General features: G+C 41.0%; 1 protein-coding gene across 3 annotated transcripts in view; it reads right to left on the bottom strand.

Annotated features, from left to right (window-relative positions):
- Cdk14 (cyclin dependent kinase 14) overlaps window positions 1–20,698 on the bottom strand; it is a 573,205-nt gene that overhangs the window by 79,914 nt on the left and 472,593 nt on the right. For all 3 annotated transcript variants that reach the window (XM_059257306.1, XM_059257307.1, XM_059257308.1), the window contains 2 exons: window positions 6,910–7,049; window positions 1,292–1,435 (listed from right to left, as the gene is read on the bottom strand). In XM_059257306.1, the coding sequence (XP_059113289.1) occupies window positions 1,320–1,435; window positions 6,910–7,049 (256 nt within the window). In that variant the 3' untranslated portion in view covers window positions 1,292–1,319. The remainder of the gene's footprint in view (window positions 1–1,291; window positions 1,436–6,909; window positions 7,050–20,698) is intronic.

The following is a 20,698-nucleotide window of genomic DNA, read 5'->3' as shown; positions in this document are numbered from 1 at the left end:
ACAGCTGGACTACCTGAATCAGAGAGTTCCAGGTTCAATGAAAGGCCCTGTCTTAAAAAATAAGGTGGACAGAGATTGAGGGAGGCACTTGATATAAATCTCCGGCTGATACTCCCCATTCCGCCCCCCACAGACACACACATGAACAGTTCTTACTGTCACATCATTCAGCTCACTCCACTCGACAGTTATGGAACACAGAGAAGCAATGAACATGCTTTATAGAAACCAGCACAAAAAGGCTTCCTCACAAGGGAAGTTCATTCTCCATTTGCTTAAGAGCGAGATGTGGGTGGTGGTGATGCACACCTTTAATCCCAACACTCAGGAGGCAGAGGAAGGTGGATCTCTGAGTTTGAGGCCAGCCTAGTCTACAGAGGGAGTTCCAGGACAGCTAGTGCGACATAGAAACCTTTACTTGAAATAACAAACAAACGAACAAACAAACATGGTGAGATGTCACAGAAATCCAGACATTGCTTTCTGGTAACCAAGAAAGACACAGCCTTCAGACATTGCTGTCTTACACTTGTCACTGGGCATGTGCGATGACTTGATAGGATGACATGCCTGGACATCACCAAGGTTGTTTACAGTTCCTACCTGCAAAACAGTAGAGGTCGAAGAGCTAAACTGTAAAACCCAAGACTTTACCATGACAGGTCTGTGCCAGAGCCAGAGAGGAATCAGAAACCAGGAGGGCCCAGTGGCCAGCTTATCTTAAAATGGGGACTGGGCATTCTCTCTTATCACACATAAAATCTTCTGATGGGACAGAAGTGGAGAATTGTAGGAGTTGCCGATAATTCATGAGAAGCTAGAAGTCTAGACTTTTATGTGAAATATCCTAATTTAAAATGACAGCAAATAATTAAAAAACAAATAATATTGCCCAAAAAACAGCAACAACAACAACAACAAAAAAAAAAAAAACCAACCAAACAAACAAAAAAAACAGGTCTGTGGTTTAGGTGCAGCTCAAAGTGGAGCATTCCTAACTTCAATGATGAATTCAAGAGCAGTTAAGACAGATGCCCAAGACTCGGTGGTTTGCATTTGACTGTATCAATAACGTACATGATACAGCGGAACTTTGCTTAGAGCCTAGGAGGTGCCGGAAAACATTGAAATTCCTGATTGTCCTCTACCGCAGCAGAATGTTTGATAAATGCCAGAATAGCCCATGTGACTCAAGACAGTTTTCGGGGAAATGAGGCTGAAATGTTTCAGTGAGTAGGTCTACTCCACATCTATTATGAACATTACTTCCCAGTTAAGCAGGGCCCCTTACCTGTGCTCTCCCGAGAATGCCAGGCCAGTCAGTGCTTGGTGTTCGATAGACTTTTGCCATAACTATTGTTTTTTCCAAAGGCCCTCATACTCTCTCCAGCTTCAGGTTGCAATCTCACATTTGGGACGGTAAAAATAGAAGACACTGGAGAGAGAACAAAAAGTTCTGCTTACATATCTATACACACGTTGACAACATTTTATTTAAAAAGAAAATGGAGATTGCAAAGCAGTCTGCATGTCCAGCATGTGGAACACTGTGGTATGTGTTGGCGTTTGAAATGCCAGTGGTCAAATGCGCACACACAGCTATATATATTCCATGCGTCATACACACGTACACCTACGTGTACACACACACACATACACACACACACATACACACACACACACACACACACATATGCACGAGACAAGTCACTCATGACAGAAGTAGTTTTTTACTCTCACTTTTCCTGGGAATTGCAGAATCCTGCATCACGCGCAGCAGAGTAGAAGGAAATGCTTGCCTTGGGACCTTCTGACTGGGGGAGACAAAATAAACAACCAAATCAATCTAATATTAACGGTAAAAGTTACGAAGAAGTAGAGAAGGTAAACTGGAGGCTGAGGGAGAAGGTCAGAGCTGTCCCTGGTAGAGAAGGACTGTTTGAGCAGCCACGTGCAGGACAGGGCAGGTAAACCCGAGGAAAGCAAGCTCAAAAATACGTAAAGAGGAAAAGCCAGAGCTGACTTTAGGACGGCAAAAGAAGGGGCCAAACCAGCTAGAGTGCTGTTGTGAACCCTGGGGGAGAGTGACAAGTGAGCGGAGGACTGAGTGACTCTGTGGAAGTGTGAGACAAAAGCAGAGGACACAAAGACCACCCAGAAAGACGGTGCCGCCATTTATTCTCAAGGGCAGTTCAGAAGGAGCAAGTCGGGATGAAAAGGTTATGAGTCTGAGTCTATTAATTCTAAATTTTCAGTGTCTATGACTCAATATGAGACTCAGGGGCACTGGGACAAGGCACGGGACCTTAGGAGCTGTGTTTGGATGATATCGAAATCTCAAGACTGGATGGAATTACCCAGCTCTGGGAAGTGAGCCAGACAGGAAGGTCTGAGGAGGATGCACCAGAACACTGACCGTGTGCCTTCACGCCGGCCTGGCAGGAGAGAAGAGTTTGCAAAGGGAAGTTCTAGGAGGTGAAAGTAAACCCTGAAGGAATCTTGTCCAGGAAACCAAGTGAAGGAAGTGTTAGCAGGAAGAGGTGGCAGACAACCATGTTCAATTCCACTGATAGGTCAAGGTGACAGCCAGGAAAACCCCCAAAGACAGCAGAGTTATGGCTGCCTAGGTGGGAAACATTCAAGACACAACAGGAAAAGGAAACAGCAAAGCTGTTTAAAATGGGTGTACTGGCCAGCCAGCATGGTGATGCAAGAGCTTCATCCCAGCACTAGGAGGGCTGAGGCAGGCAGGGAGCTCTATGAGTTCAAGGTCAGTCTATATAGTGAAACCTTGTCTCAAAATAAATACATTTATTAATTAATAAAATAAAAAATTGGTGTGCTTTCTACATTCATAAGAGGATGACAATGATACTACATAATAGCATATTATGTTACATTGTAAAGGTGCCATAGAGGGCCATGAGGGTAACACTACAAACAGATCTGAAAAGGTCCTTCAGGACTACCATGCTGTCCTCAGCTTGCTCTCCGAATCAAAAGTTGGAAGCACAGAGGGATGAAGGCAAAGGTCCACAGTTGCCTGGCCAGGACCTGTAGAGCTGAGCTTACAGTCTGGGGGTCTGATTCCCAGCTCCGAGATCGCCACACTGGACCAATTTGCTGGCCTTCTTTTAGGAGATTTGAGTTTTATAAATTAGCAAATGAATGTAATAAAATCAAGGACTCTGTGCTGTGAAGTATATTTTGTTCATTTACTTTGACAAGGATAGTTCAGCTTCAATTATTTATGTAACTTGATAGTATACACAGGAGAATGCCCCATGGTGTGCTTGGGGAAAGTAATGAATTTCTTCTAAATCAACCCTCTATTTATTTCCTGCAATTAAATCTCTGTGAAGAAGTAGAGCAAGGCTGCTGGGGTTTGGGAATATGAGGGAAATGACACTGTCACCATCCTCGGTCAGCTTTAACTGCCAGAGAGATCCCTAGGTAATCGTACAATTACTTTTGCTTGATGTGTTTATTCTGTTTCCTACTTTGGTGACACAAATACTTCACCTCTACATTTTCTTATTACATAACTACAATAAATGTTCGAATGTACTTCAGTGACCATTTGAGAAGTCAGCTGAGTTTTCTCATACCACCATCAGGGCTTGGCCAACCACAGCACATGGTCACTTAGACACTTCCTACCTGGTGAATCCAGATCAGCCTTATAAGCCATATTATCTGCTCTCTGGTGGTCATTTCCCTATGAGGCCCAACCAGCTCCACTGATTCCATTGATTTCCACACCCATGTAGACTGTACACCCATGGGGTCTGATTAATCAAAGCACGTCAAGGCTGGAGACCAATATTCCCCTTTTAACTTGATTTCACTTTCTGCCTCAAGTATCTATCTATCTATCCATCCATCCATCCATCCATCCATCCATCTATCTATCTATCTATTCTGTGGGCATTCCTCTAAAAAGTGCTATGAGCCATCACAGACTAAGAGCTTTGTGGCATGAATTGTGTCCCATTCCAAGCTGATGTTAGTGCCCCAGCCTCACTGTGTTGGTGTCTGGGAATGGGACCTTTGGGAGTGATGAGGCTTAGGTGAGCTCAGGAAGTGGGTGGTCCTCATGAAGGGATTAGTAGCTTTATAAGAAGAAGAACAGAGAAATGTTTTCTCTGCTCTGTGATGACCAAGCAGCGTGGGCCTCTGCCAGTCGTGAGGACAGCCCTTACCAGGACCAGAATCAGCCAGCACCTACATCTTCAATTGTCATCCCTGGAACTGTGAGAATAAATATCTATCGTCTCAGCCTCCCACCCGAAGCTATTTCCTCCTGACAATGGGAGTTGAGCAGGGCAGCTAGGTGCCCGCCTGGCAGTGGTGGGCCAGCACCACCACTTGTGGACACCTCCTTCTGGTGGTGCTCAGTACTTCCTTGGAATTCCCTTGAAAGGGAAGGCATGAGGGTTCTGTTGCTGCCACACATTCTGCATTTGCCAGACAGTGAATTTTACAAAAATCTGCACTAATCTGGAGTTTAATTTGAAGAATCTCGAGAATTTCTGAGTACAGTCAGCCGAATGCTAACTCAGACAAGAGTCACACAGCCTAATTCCCAAAGTCACAGAAGTCTGGGGATTCTTTGTTTTGCAAACATGTTTACAAGGGCAGCCACGTTGTTCTAAATGGAAATGACTATAGTATTTAATACTGGGATTGTCCTTTCTTGCGAATGGATTTATCCTTCATAATGATTATCTTCTAGACACAGAAATAGCATTTCTGTAACTCAAAATTGTTACCGGAGGCATTTAGTAGAATCTCGCTTTAAAAATATAATGATTTTTCATCTTTATTCTCCCCCCTTCAAAAGGTTTCACTGCTCCTGATGTTTAACGTTATGCAGAGACGTGTTTCTGCCAATGAATATCGCCTTATGGTTATGCTTCTGCAAATAGCCTGCTGTGAGCTGATAAAGGGATTAATGCAGCCAAAATTCTTAATCTGTGAAATTACAAATTAAATTCTCATATTAAAAATACCACCCTGAGGTATTTTTTGTGGTTTTAATTCCCCTCTGGTGTTCTGCATACATTGTACTTGTTAATGACGGGGACAAGGCTGTCTCGGTTGGCAGTCTGTTGCTCAGTGATAATGTGTAGGCATTTACTCCCTTACAGAAACTGGATTTAACCACTGGCTGATAAACTAAGTGGCAAGTGGCTAATAAGTCCATATTAACAGGAAAGTACTACTACAGAATTCAGAATTCACAGACCCTCAAAATCTGGCTTAAACTCAGTCATCAAGTCGACTGGGATTGAGATGTTGCCAAGGAGGGGTGAGATCAAGGTGGAAGTTAGACTGCATGGGGAGAACAAACCCCAGGTGAGAAGTTCAGGGAGCCGTAGACTAATATCCCATTTGTACTTTTTGTTTTTTCCAGGATAGGGGTATGCATGGTCCATTCATTGTTTTGTTTTGTTTTTTCATAGGTTTTAATTGCTTTTAAAGTTTGGAATCACTGGTATAATAGGTGGTCGATCTTCAGAAAGGAAGTAAGATGGATGATAAAGGAAATATAGACCAGGAATAATTGAGATATTAACGAAGATCTGTAAGCATAAGGAGAGTGTCAGGTCAATAACATCTATAGTTACCTTAGGGCAACAAGAAAATGGATAGAAATAAGTGATATCTATCTATCTATGTACCTATCCACCCACATATATAATATATATACATATATTTTATATATATGTATATAATTTAGGTTAAGAAGGCTCAAGGGAGTTGGATTTAGTTCCAAAATAAAGGGTGACTGTGACTCATGCTATAGAGAATCCAATACTGCAGGGATAATCAAAAACTCCTAGAGACAAAGGAAGTAACTTCATGTCTACTCTAAGTGATGTATGTACAAGAATTAATAAGTGCATTATAAATATTTATGCATCTATGCAGTATGCTATTTTTAAGGCAATCAGGAAAATATGTTAAGAAATATCTCTAATGGGTCTTTGGAAAGAACATATCACCACTGAATAAAAATATTCCTACTGCTGCCACAGTGTTTTTCAAAATTTCACAAGAATTCTGTTTCACACTTGGGAAGAAAGCTGAGATCCACCCAGCCATAAATCCTTCCCCAAATACTTTAAATGTAATTGAAGAAGCCTGTGCAAATATGAGCAGTTCTGTAAAAACAAAACCAAACCCACCCAGGAACGGTTTTGTTTTAAAAAGATCTAGAGAAGAGCTGTCTATACAAATACGACGAGCATGTGTCGTTAAAATGAATTGCATGTCTTCAGCTCTTACATGTCAGCTCAGTGCATTAGCCGATTGCCAGCTCTGTTCTCCAGCTCACTGCCTAACCGTGCTCTTTAAGGCTATTGTCACAACCAAGATGGCCTCTGAAAATCAAACAGAAATGAATCATTTTTCCTCTGTGTACTGTAGCCAGTTAAAATAGCACTGTATGCAGAAAGCACTAAATATGTAAATCATATTTTCCTTTGCCTTTATGACTGCTCAGATCATTTTTTGGACACACACATAATCAAATACAAAGACGTGCAGCTGCAGACTGCAGAGTAGAGATAGCAAAAAATGAATCCATTTTCTTTCTGTGTCTGGTAAGCTAGCAATTGAATGGCAGGACTCCAATAAATATATATATATATATATATATATATATATATATATATATATATATATATACAGGATCTCTCTCTCTCTCTCTCTCTCTCTCTCTCTCTCTCTCTCTCTCTCTCTCACACACACACACACACACACACACGCACACACACTCATAACGCACACACACATACATAACCTTATGTTTATGCACACATGAATGCGCCCATCTGTCTATATGCATGCTACATATTGATGACAAAGTGCTTTGATTGGATGCTACAGATGTGTCCTACTCACTATCAGTCAGCTCCCATAGCCGCGGGGGGAGATCGCTGAAATACTCGTGGCTCAAGGCAGCCTGTGCAGATAGCCTGTTCTTTGGGGAACACTGTAGAAGCTTGGAAGCCAGATCTTCGGCATGGTTTACATAGCTGAGCCTAAAAACACAGGCAGAAACAGAGAAGTCAGACCAAAGAAGAAACCCACTAAACAGGACCTCAGGCTTACGCCATGTTTTATGTACTTGAGGTGACTCTTGGCCAGAAAAACAACTTCAATTACCTGCTGAAATAAACACACCAACTGCATATGGGTCCTTCCAGTATCTGTTACATTAAACCGACCTTTTCTCTGGATAGCCTAAGTATTGTTGACTGAGAATATTTTGACTGTAAGCAAAGTACTGATTATTTCAGAATGGATGAAAGTAAGTCCAGGAGTAGAAAATTAGAGAAGGCAGTTTATCAAGTCGCTGCCAGCACTTACTCAGAGAATCTTTGTACAGCATGCACATATGGATGCATTTATAGGAAATTAATACCAAATAACTAGGAGAATTAAAATAGAGCTGCTATTAAATTCTCTAGTTACTAAAATTACTTTTCCTCTAAGAATTCATATTTTCTTGCCTGAACTATAGAATTACTGAAGCGAGTGTCCTGCCAAATGCCAGCCATTCTCTGATACGATCCTCCAGGTTAACAAACAGATATGCTTAAATGATATGGGGCAGAATCAATTCAAGATGACCTTTAAAACAACAGTAGATAGAGGATATGTGTCTCAAGATTATTGGAGAAAAGGATAGAAGCACAGCCTTTGATGTGGTATAAGCCTTCCAACGGGTGGCAGCCATGCTCAGTCAGCCCAGCTTTGCTTTTCATGGAAACTATTCTGCTGGTCAGAGCAATCAGACATGGATAATTAACATAACACTGATGATACCCCCTTTACAGAGAGGAGAACACATGTCAGGCACTTTCCCAGGCACTGTTCCCATTCTCGTATTTACAGTCCAACAAGGAAACCACCCCCATTTGACAGTGTGGAGAGTAGGTAGGAAATGGTGATGGAATGCTCAGTGAAGCAATCCATGTTCTCCAAAGGCTTTTAGCCACGGATCCCTGTGTTTCTAACTGCACCGACTTTCAGAGGCAGCCAGGCGAGGCTCAGGGCCAAGCTGCTTTCGGAATATTTTTCAATATTTTTCAAAGTCTTGAAGGTGCCGAGCATGCCAATAGCAGACAGATGCCCTTCCCTAAGCACTAGCATGGCTCTGAAGTATCTCTGTCGTCAGAAGGCGAAGCTGCTAGGAGGGGGCTGTGGAAGGGGACAGGGGGTGACAGACGTGGGAGAGCAAACAGCAGGACATGGCAGCTCTATGAGACCTCGCTAAACCTTCCTATCCGGAGGTTTCAGGAATGGATCTGCTGCTGGAATGGCTGGTCGTTTGTCTCTTTGTTTCTTTCATTTACAGATAGATCCTTGGACTGGTTTTAAGTGTCTTTGGCTGAGAGACATTTGTCCATAAGAAAAGGAGGCATTCTTAAAGCCCTTCTTCTCCCCCTTACAGATAGTCCAAGTCACCAACCTGTATCTTGCTGTCTCAAGACCTTCTCATGCTTACAAAGTTGCCATTAATATTTCTAAAAGTCAAGTCTGAAATAGACAGACTTCGCAATCAAGACACAATTTTATTGAAAGTACTGTTTACATGTTACCACAGCAAACATTCCATTCGCATCAATTTTATATCACTTTGATAAAATAGAGCAATCAAGCCACATTGGAATCAGATCTGAGTTTGGGGCCTGACACAATTTTGTACAAATCAAATAAATAACATTTATTAAAAGAAGAAAGAATGCTGTCAATCACCCCAAACCCTATGTTACTACATTTTGTATACATAAAGAAACCGGCGATAACAATATTTGGTATGCCAGTAGCCAACACTAAATTCATGACTGTAAATGTGTAAAATACAGAGCAATGCACACCATTTCTTTCTCTTTCTGGTTTTCTAAGATAGGATCTCATTTTGCAGTCCAGGCTGGTTTGTCATTCACTTATGTAGCCAATGCTGGTCTTGAACTCATGATCATCCTCCTGCTTCAGCTTCCCAAAGTGCTGAGATTACATTACATGAGACATGAACTACCATGACTGGCTTCACACATGATTTCTGATCTTAATTTTCTCATCTAAGGAATAAAAGGGATGAGCCATGTGAGTTGGCAGTCCCCCACTTCTGAGAGCTCTGTGTAGTACTTGAGTACGGCTTACTGCTGTGGAGAATTATGTGCTGACAATTGTGCCTTTGTTTTTGCTGAAGATTGTTGATTACATTTAGATATGATGAACTGTACCTAAATGTAAGGAATACACACATTTAAGACAATCTCATTCTTCCCATCTAAGTTAACTGCTGTGGGATGTTCTGTATGGCAAATGTGTTGCTAATTAGTCGATAAATAAAACACTGATTGGCCATTGGCTAGGCAGGAAGTGTAGGCGGGACAAGGAGGAGAATAAAGCTGGGAAGTGGAAGGCTGAGTCAGAGAGACAGTGCCAGCCACCACGATGACAAACAGCATGTGAAGATGCCGGTAAGCCACGAGCCACGTGGCAAGGTATAGATTAATGGAAATGGATTAATTTAAGCTGTAAGAACAGTTAGCAAGAAGCCTGCCATGGCCATACAGTTTGTAAGCAATATAAGTCTCTGTGTTTACTTGGTCGGGTCTGAGCGGCTGTGGGGCTGGCAGGTGAGAGAGATTTGTCCTGACCGTGGGCCAGGCAGGAAAACTTTAGCTACAGTTAACTGCATTTTTAATAATGTCTATGAAATAAATTTTGGTTGTGATATCAAACTTAGGCACGAAGTTAAATGCATAAGTTAAATTTTGGCATGGACATTTTATTACTTTCTCTATTGTATTTCAAGAGCCGGCTGTGTCCCAGTTTGCCCTATGCATTTTTAGTACCACAGGTTCGGTCATTGGCTCTTCTGGGTTGTGTGAGATATCATACTTTGGGGAATGAGTTTTACCTGAAGCCATCTGTTTACCTTATCAGAGTGCTATGACTGTAGTATTGATCTTCTATTATGATGGCATATTTTTCATATCTTCCTACAAACCCTTAATTTTTTTTATTTTATGCTGTACAAAGCTGGTTATTAAATGTATAACATTCTAGCAATGTTACACCTCACACATGAAGTAAGACTTTCAGCCTCATATTATTTTTTTCTACATTTAATTAAGACATTCTAAGCTACAATTACATTTTCCTCTCATTAATTTAATGACTGCATGTGTCTTCGGATTAGTAATCTCTGACACCTTTTGCAATCTGCCTACTTTTTATATATAATATACAGCTAGGCTTAGATTTCATGCACTCAAGCAATACTTGTGTTTTAAGAAGAGTTTAATCCATTCATATTTTTTAAAGTATTGGTACATTTAAAATTGCTGTTGTCAGGGTAATTTTGCATTGAATCTTATCTTCCTATGCCTTTTTCTTTTCCTACCTTCTTTCAAATTGAATTTGAAAATTCAGCGTCTTCTACCCTCTGTTTTATTGTTAAATAAAATATTTAAATGCTCTTCTGTGTATTAGTGGTTACTCTTATCTCTCTTTTTCTCTTTAAAAAAAGTGCCATTATTTCCTCAGATGTTTAAGATATTGTAGTAAATTTTCATAAGATGAAAAAATACCAAAGAACCTGACTATAACCACACATCTATGACTGAAGTGACATCAGTATACGTTACAATTTTATTGATTATGTAATTTATAAAATATATCAAGTTATGCAGATCTTCTGGCATATAAAGTATTAAATGTATTCTTAATTCATTAACAGAATCTCCTCTTTTTTACAAATGAGGTTGTAAAGAGAAGAAAAGAAAGCACATTTGCCACAAAGATATTTGGCAAACAACTTTCAATAGGTATGAAAAATATTTCATAGAACTTAATAATTTTTTTATGGTTAAGAATTATGCTGGTTGTGGTGACACATCCCATGGAGGGTAGGCTATACCAAAGAGGCAGAGGCAGGAGCACAAGGCCAGCCTGAGCTACACTTTAAAAACAAGCTGGGTGTGGTGGTACACATTTTTAATCCCAGTAGTTGAGAGGCAGAGGTAGGTAGATCTCTGTGGGTTGGAGGCAAGCCTGGTCTCTATGTGAGTTCCAGGCAAGCCAGGTGAAATCCTGTTTCAAAACAAATACATACAACCACTGAATATGCCCACCTTTAGAAAACACTTAAAACTCAAAGTCATATGTCCTGGAAAATCAAATATATTTTGCAAAAAATACTTAGTAACTCACTCCAACTCTTTCTTCAGCCCCAAAGGGCAAACATTACACGAATTTATATATATATTTTTTGCCTGAAATAGTAAATAATAATGTGGACTTAACATGAACTTTTAACTAGAGATTTGTGATTTTTCAAAATAGTGGTTTTTACAACAGCACAAAATAAAATTTATAGAAAGACATTAAGAAACCATAAGACTTGGACCTTAGCCAACAAAATCAATGGCTAAACAATTCTGTTGTGCTTTAAACATGGGAGACATGAGCGAAGAACACAGGGAGAGAGCCAGTACTACTGCCTGCGTCTGAAGTGACTGAGGGGAAACTGGAGGTCTAGACCACTGTTCACATTCCACAACCGCAGTTCTGAGTGATTATGAAAACTCAAGGAAGCTGCTCAGCACTCATTCACCGAATCTCTCTAAGAGGCTCCTATAGTGGGACTATAGGACTCTGACGGGGAACAGCTTCAGAGATGAGCGCCAGCTGATACAAACGGCAAGCACACCTTCGATGCTGGACAGGAAGGGAGTGTACTTGCTGAGCTGGGATTCCTTCGAGCTTTAGGCCTGCAACACTGCCTATGAACAGCCCACAGACGCTCTGTTGGGCTTACAGCGTGTGATGAAGTTGACCCTGTCTCCTTTCATTTCAAAGGCAGAAGAAGGCAGTTTGGTTGGCTCCCATACTTTTTTTCTGTGCCAACTGTATCTAAGTGTGCAGTTGCCCTTTAGGACAGTACTTCTACTACTGCACATGTTAAGTTCCAATCCTCCTTAATATCCAGAACTTCACTCTACCTTCAGTTAACACTGGAGTAGCAAATAGTGAAACCCTCCCAAGGTCAGCGACCCCACCAGCAAGACGACAACCAGTTTTCTACGTCACGGCCTGCCATCACCCGTCTGATCAAAGGCCAGTCCTGAAGTGGGCGACTTCCCCCTCAGGAAAGCAGCCTTAGCACTTGTTTCCCACATTCTCACATCATGGGAGTGTAACACGAATTGCTAAACAGTCTTATTAATAAAAAATTTAAAAAAACGGAGCCAGATATTGGGGTGAAAGCTGAAAGATCAGAGAAACAGAACAAGCCAGCCATGTTCTTACCTCTACGAAATCCTCAGCCTCGAGACAGTGAGATCCTGTTTCCTCACGTCTTATATACCTTTCTCTGCCCTGCCATCTGACTTCCTGGGATTAAGGGTGTGTGCTACCACTCCTGGTTCTGTTCCCAGTGTGGCCTTGAACTCACAGAGATCCAGACGGATCTCTGTCCCCCAAGTGATAGGATTAAGGGTGTGTGCCTCCACGTCTAATATAGTGGCTGACTCTGTCCTCCCATCCCCAGGCAAGTTTATTAGGGTACACAATATATCACTACATGGCAGCACCATGCTTTTTCAGTTTTCTGTACATTTATTTAAGGTCACAGTGACCGGATTGTCCTGTGTGTGACTTCACAAGCTGTGACTTGTCATGTGAAAGAACTCTCAAGGGGGACATTTAGAAAAGAAGTCTGAATAGAGTATGCAGGAGTATTGTAAAGAAACCTTAATATAACAAATCCTTGGAGCCTGTGAAGTTGAATTAACAGGAAGAGACTGAATGTCCAAAGGCAGCAATGATTCTTTAAAAAAAAAAATGTTTAGTTCAATTAAATGATGCAATCTGGGTTTGATTCTAGGATTTTTTAAATTTAATTTTTTTTCTTCTTCTCTCACATACTACATCCTGACCACACTTTCCCCTCTCTCCTCCCACCTCCCCTCTCCCTCAGATCCTGCTGCCTCCCCTCTGAAAAGAGCGGACCTCCCAGGGACATCAACCAAACATGGCAAAGTAAGCTGCCATAAGACCAGGCATAAACCATCACATCAAGTCTGGATGAGGCGACCTAGCAGGAGGCAAATGTTCCATTAAGTAGGCAAAAGAGTCAGAGGTAGCCCGCTCCCACTGTTAGGAGTCCCACAAGAACATCAAGCTACTCAGCCATAACATATGCAGAGGACCTAGCTCAGACTCCTACAGGCTCCCTGACCTCTGCAAGCCCCCATTAGTCCAGGTCACTTGAATCTGTTGGCCATGTTCTCCTGGTGTCTCTGACCCCTCTGCATCTACTGATCCTTTGTCTCCCTCCCCTAAAGGGCTTCCCAAGCTCCACTTAATGTTTGTTTAGCTACAGGACTCTGCATCTGCTCCCATCAGTTGTGGATGTAGTTTCTCCAGCCTCTTTGATGATGATTCTGCTAAGTTCTGGTTCCAGAACACTCTGTAGGCAGGACAAACTGTAGGTGGAAGTTTTTGTGGCTGGGTTGGTGTCCCAATTCCTCCACTTGAGGCCTTGCCTGGTTACATAAGATGGCTGGTTCAGTCTCCATGTCTCCCATTACTAGGAGTACTGTCTTGGAGTCCACAGAATTTCCATTGCACTAGGTTTCCACCCCATCTCACATCCCCCCCCCCGAACCCCCCCAATTCCAGTCATTTCTCCCATTTTTAGATTATTTGTTGTTTCTTGATGCCTAGTTTCTCGAGTTCTTTATACATTTTGGATATCAGCCCCCTGTCAGATGTGCAGTTGGTGAAAATCTTTTCCCATTCTGGAGGCTGTCGTTTTGTCTTACTGATGGCATCCATTGCCTTACAGAAGTTTTTCAGTTTCATGAGGGCCCATTTACTAATTGTTGGTCTTAGTGCCTGCCCATTGGTGTTCTGTTCAGGAATATGTCTCCTGTGCCAATGCATTCAAGGCTGTTCCCCACTTTCTCTTCTATCAGGTTTTATGTTGAGGTCTTTGATCCACTTGGGCTTGAGTTTTGTGCAGGATGAGAGATATCATTCTATTTGTATTCTTCTACATACCAACATTCACTTAGACTAGAACCATGTGTTGAAGATGCTTCTTTATTTCTGGATTCTTTATAAAAAAAAATCAAGTGTCCATAGGTGTGTAGATCTATATCTAGGTTTCAATTTCATTGATCCACATGTCTATTTTTATACCAATACCATATGTTTTTTTATCACTACAGCTCCCCAACTTAAAAAAAACCAAGCTAACAGAAGGCATAAAAAAAACAGGATCCAACATTCTGCTACAGACATGAAACACGCCTCAATGTCAAAGACAAACATGACCTCAGAGCAAAGTGTTGGAAAAAGATTTTTCAAGCAAATGGACCCAAGAAGCAAGCTGGTAGAGCAATATCTAAGAAAATCCTAATATCTAACAAAATTGACTTCCAACCAAAATTACTCAAGAGAATTGAAACATCATCTAGATGGATTTTTCCTTTGATGAATATGAAATGTCCATCTCTTTTAAATTGGGGAGTTGAGTCCATTAATATTGAGAGATATTAATGACCAATGATTGTTAATTCCTGTTATTTGTTGTTGTTGTTGTTGGTGGTGGTGGTGGTGGTGGTTGTAGTGTGTGTGTTTCCCTTTTTTGGGTTTTGCTGGTGTGAGATTATTTATTGCTTGTGTTTTTCTGGTTGTAGTTAACCTACTTGGGTTGGAGTTTTTCTTCTAGTACCTTCTGTAGGGCTGGATTTGTGGATAGATATTGTTTAAATTTGACTTTGTAATGAAATATCTAATTTTCTCTTTCTCTGGTGATTGAAAGTTTTGCTGGCTATAGTAGTCTGGTCTGGCATCCACTGTCTCTTAGAGCCTACAAGACATCAGTCCAGTTCCTTCTGACTTTTAGAGTCTCTGTGAGAAGTTGGGTGAATTCTAATAGGTCATAGCAGTGATTCTTTAATCCAGTAAGCAGCAACAGAGAGCACACTCTGCAGGTTTATCCATCTAGTCAGGACTCTTGTAAAGATTGTTCTTGACTTTAATTCCATTCTCAGGTGTCCTAGTTAGTGCCCCCAACCCCTCAACCCCCGCCATAGTGCTTCTGGATGAGATAGTAAGGGATTTCCATAGGGCACTTTTTGGCATTGGAGTACTGTTCTATGCCTGGCAACAGTCTCCATTGGTCTTCAGGTACTCCCCAAACCTGTAACCAAATGCCTCAGAACCACCCAAACTACAGCAACCAAATGGCTGGGAAAGTCTGGCTTTTACCATCAAAGAAGTATCAGAAGAAACTTCACTATTCCTTAGCTTTGATGAATTTAACTTTGACTGTAAATTGGGGAAATTTGACTGTAAATCAAGGTTTAGCGTAATCTTTACTTGCCTGCCAAATAATTCAAAAGAAACGAGAATACACTAATTCTAATGGCACGAGTCTCGTCTTTAAAATAATTGTCTGATATCTGCTTTCACTTTCTACTTTCTTAAAAAGATGCACATTAGATGCTATTATTGCTGCTGTTGCTATTATGTTATTATATCTATGCTTACTAATTTATTAAATCCCCTTCCTCCTCATATTTCAGACTTTCCTTGCTACCTTAAAAAAGTCTCATGGTTGCTTTACCTATGTATTTATTTATTAGATGAGCTTGATATATGCTCTTAGCTTTCATTGTTTTCTGAAGTTCATGTCCATCAACTGTAGAAAACCTGCCACAGTTTTAACCCTTACAGAATTCTCTTTCCTCCTTTGTAACTGTTGTACAATGCCATCTCACTAAATTTTCAACACCTGTATTCACTCATTCCTATTTTTCATCTGTTGCTCTCTGAATTCCAGGCTAGGTAATCACCTCAGAGCCACTTTTCATTCTAACAGGCTTGATAGCTATTTGCATCTAATATACTGTTTTCCCTGTTCAAGTTTATGGCTTCCTAGTCAGCTTTCAGATTTGACCTTTTTTTTCATTTTTTGGATAGATATATTTGTCAGATATGAACATATCTGACAATTCTCAATAACTGAAGTTGTGAGTCAGGAGAGAGTTTAATCCAGTTTCTTTTGCTACTGATTCTCGGTCCAAATGATCTTTCTCTAATTGCTTGTAATTCTGGTCCTTGAGCTCAGGCTTGTGTGCTAGTGATCAGTGGGGTCCCTGGGGAGCAGGGACTGAGAATGTGTTTCTCCGTGGGGATTTTCTTTTGGCTCTCCCAGGACCCAGGGACTTTCCGGATTTGTGCTGCTGGCTTTGGAAACCCCTTAAGTTGTGTAAATTTAGGCCAAATCTGCAGGAATCTTCAGGGGAGATTTTCTCATCTGTATCTAGAGAGAAAAGTATGAAAAGTTTTTCTTGCAGTCTCTCTTTTCTAGAAGCAGGCTTTTGTTGTTGTTGTTTTTAAAATTAAAAAATGCAGTCTATTGCTGAAGCTGAATTAGATTTCGGAAGCCCATTCCTGTGTTTTGAGCACTCTATGTGGGGACTCTCAATCCCATGTGCTATCTTTCTGGGGCCCACAGCAGCATTTTCTACTTTAGACAACGACTCCAAGGAAACTGCAACTTCGTTACTCTGGTCTCCTTTTTCCCTTCATTCTTTGTCCTGCCAGAGATTGCATTTCTTGATGCACCTGTGAATTTGAAAGGATGTACCTTAGGTAGCATTGCAGGTAACTTCTAGTGTTAGCAAAGAGAACTCCCAGTCATGTAGACACATACACATAAATACACACACACACTCCCCAGTCACAGTTTCATTATCCACTATAAAGTCATCTATAGTTGTAAGTTTTACATCCTTCTCCATGGAATAATCACTAAGCAGGTGTTTCCTTGTGCCTCCACTTCCTCTTTCCAATCAGGTCTTTTAGGTCTCCTTTATGTAGGGTCTCTAGCTGGCCATGTGAAGTTGACTTGAGCTGCTCTTCTTTTACCATGCAGCATTTTATTTCCTTAGTGGTGCTTGACCTCTCCATCTACCTCTGGCTGATGAAGACCATTCTATCTATCAGGCTGATGAGGCTGTACTCAGTGAGACTCTATGCTTATGAAGGGTCAGAGAAACCTAGGAAGTATGTGAGCAATGTTCATTTTTAACATTGATGGATGGATGGAAGGATGGACAGATGGATGAACAGGAGGTTGGGTACTTGGTACCAAGATACCCTTAGAACATATTTGGTGGTCAAAAGACAGCCTGTTGGAATTAGGTCTCTCCTTCCACCCTGTGGGTCCCAGGGATCAAACTCAGGTCCTCAAGCTTTGCAGCAAGAGCCTTTACCCATCTTGTCATCTTGCTGGCCAATACATATTCATATTTCTAAAAAGGGAAAAGACACTGCTATTTGTAGGAATTCTTTGGGGAAAAATCTTAGGAATTGAACAACCATAAGTTAAAAGGATGAAAAATAATTATTATCAGATCTGAAGCTTATGTGTGTGTGAACAGAATCTTATATGGTGAGTAATTTTCAAACAAGCTGTCTTAAGTTCGTTGAAAATCATGCTATGCTGCTATATAAGTCATTCTGAATGCTCCGCATTCCTCTTAACTTGCCCTGCCTCTCTGTCTCTCTGTCTCTCTCTCCCTCTCTCTCTCTCTCTCTCTCTCTCTCTCTCTCCCTCTCCCTCTCCCTCTCCCTCTCTCTCTCTCTCTCTCTCTCTCTCTCTCTCTCTCTCGCTCTCGCTCTCGCTCTCGCTCTCGCTCTCGCTCTCACTCTCGCTGTCTCTCTCTCTCCTTGGATTTTCTAATCATAGAAGATGATAACCCGGGAAGTGAAAACAGCCTTAGACTTGGACCATCAAGAACAGGCAGCATTTTCTCTCTTTGTTGCATGGGGTAATTTTGTGCCTCAGAAACAAGACTGAAAAGTGGGACAGACATTTACCAACGCTCCAGTTGTAACATCACATAACCTTGAATCTGAGAAGAACTTGATTATGAAGTAGAGGCAGTGGGGTTAGTGCTGGCCTGCCGGAGTGACCCACAGAACTCCCCCTGCCTCCCAGGAACAGATCAAACAGAGTCTTTGTTTCTCTCCATTGGCCCTTGCACCATCTGCTGCAAAGCTAGCCGGGATTGCACCTTCTTGAAAATAGGGAGCAGGACAAATCCAGAATCCACCATCACCCTAAAGAAGACTACCCATGTTGAGAAGAGAAATGAATGAATGTTTGGTCAGGACTGAGCATATCAATGTAGGTTATACCTACAAAGGTTTCATCTTAATCTTAGAAACAAGAACTTAAAAAATAAACGTTTATTTTTAAACAACAGCAAAAACTCTAAGGTCAAGTCCTAGCTCTTTAAGTACCTCTTCAAAATACGTATTCTCAGAGGAATGTTATTTCATGCCTTATTTTTTCTTTTCCAACTGGGATTGAAATCAGTCTCTGATTTTTGGTTTGTTTGCTTGCTTTTTGTTTTTTCAAAGAATCATTTTTATCTTTTTAAAAAATTTATTTTTATTTTATGTGCATTGATGCTTTGCTTGCATGTATGTCTGTGTGAGGGTGTTAGATCTTGGAGTTACAGACAGTGGTGAGCTGCCATGTGGGTGTTGGGAATTGAACCCATGTCCTCTGGAAGAGCAGCCAGTTCTCTTAACTGCTGAGCTATCTCTCCACCCTAGTCCAGTCCCTGTTTTTTTAATGTCATCTTATAAAGCAGAAACAGGTGTTTTCGTTTATGCCTTATACTCTGGTTCCAAAAGGGTCTTCCCTCCAAAACTTATGAAAGATCTGCTTATAGAATGATGAAGGAAAGTTCCATTTTGTCCTCTAGAGTTGACTTCAAAATATATGTTGTAATATATAATATCAATTAGTAATTATTAATATAATTAATACATGTAATATACTAATCTTCATTGGAATATCTAGATGCTTCTGCTCATGAAAGCTGGCTATAGTGAGTTATATTAGGCATAATTTATTAACTTCAGAATTCAATAAAGAACTAATTTTCACGCAAAAGCTTGAGATGACATAGATCAGAACAGAAAGTTCTAGAATATTCTTCACTTGCATTCCATACAGCTTTGGGATAGAAGTCCATAAACTATGAGCCTATGTCTGAAGCATAATTACCATGTTTTGGTTCATACATTGCATAACTACCTGGAGTAATGTGAAGAGGTCTATGCCCACTAGGAACATACTGCATACTATCCACAAAGCAGTGTCACAGGGCATGGATCCTCTCAACTGACAGTGTGCACACTGGCTCTGTGGAAGATGCCAACATGGGTAGCAGCCAGTGAGCTAAATACCCGACCTCTTAAAACTGCTCTCATGATCTAACCACAATGACCAATCTCTCTGTGCTTCTCAGCACCAAACAGAACTGTGGGATGTAGCTCTCCATCTTGTCTGCACATCAGAAGCAAAGCATTCATGTACTACTTCCCATCAGAGCTTCTGTTGGAGGGAACCATCCTCACAAGTCTCCTTTGGGTTTTCGAAAAGGCCCTTAGTTTTAGGAATTGAGTTGAAGTTAATTTATTTTCTAAAGAGGGTTTGATGATTGATCAACTATGACTCGATGGAATCTGTGATGCTGGGACAAACCCTAGAAGAAAAATAGACTAATACACAGGAAATACAGGCTGTGCAGTAAATCCAAGGTGGGAGGCTCTGCAGTAGAACAGGGGGCAATCCTAATCAAATTAATAGCAAAGACAGAGGGCTGTCCGGCACAAAGAGCACACGTCCTTTGCTGATGCTATACTTATAGTAAGGTACAGTAAGATTCTTCCCCTCCAAGTAAACAGGCAACATTGTTACAGTAGTTTCCAGAAGTAAGTCAGGTTTTAGTGCACAGAAAATTGTTTGAGTCTCACTCGTTTATTCTAATGACAATCTCCTTGCAAATGCTTGTCCCTATAAAAACGAATGCTTTTTACTATAGGTGTCTATAATGGCAATGTTACCCCAGGAAGATTTGTAGTCTTGCAACTGTTTTTACCAATATCATTGTATTGATTCAGATGATCAAAGGGTTATTCTGATCAGATCCATTCAGGGAGGAATGCAGTGACATGACATGACCATCACATCCATGGACTCCCTAGAGCTGCTACCTGCAGGAGACCCACCTTGTGGGGCCCGCCAACATTCTTTCTTCGTTGAGGCCTTCCCTGAGCCAGAGTAGCCACTGGAAGTTAACGGTTGCTGGGGAAGGGAAGCACTGGTTTTCAGTGGTGTGCTCACTGCTCTGTGGATACGCCCTACCCTACTCACGTGAGCAATCTCGAATTCAGTGTGTACAAAACAAGAACAACATTTTTAAAAAGACATGAAAATAGCAAGGGGGCACGTTGGGAAGAAGGGATTCACTGAGAATTGGAAGTGGATGAGGAAAGGTGACGGATGGGTAAAAAATGTATAGACATATCTTAAAACAGGGGCTTATTTATATAAAATAGAGTTGCCATCAGATTTTTGATTCTTACATCATTATGTCTACTGCATGCCTTGCAAAATATTTACTGCGAAAATATGAACTCAGCAAGCTGTACATCACTCAGATAGTAATGAGATTATTGAGTTAATATTAAGTTCTTAAAGACATATTTCCCTTTATTTCTCTTTACCTTTAATTATATTTCTGTTGCTGTAGAGATATTCTTTCTCTAATGTTAACACCTCGACTGTCATACA

This window comes from Peromyscus eremicus, chromosome 3 (assembly GCF_949786415.1).
Source record: "Peromyscus eremicus chromosome 3, PerEre_H2_v1, whole genome shotgun sequence".
Taxonomy (NCBI): domain Eukaryota; kingdom Metazoa; phylum Chordata; class Mammalia; order Rodentia; family Cricetidae; genus Peromyscus; species Peromyscus eremicus.
This window is presented reverse-complemented; position numbering and strand designations above follow the sequence as displayed.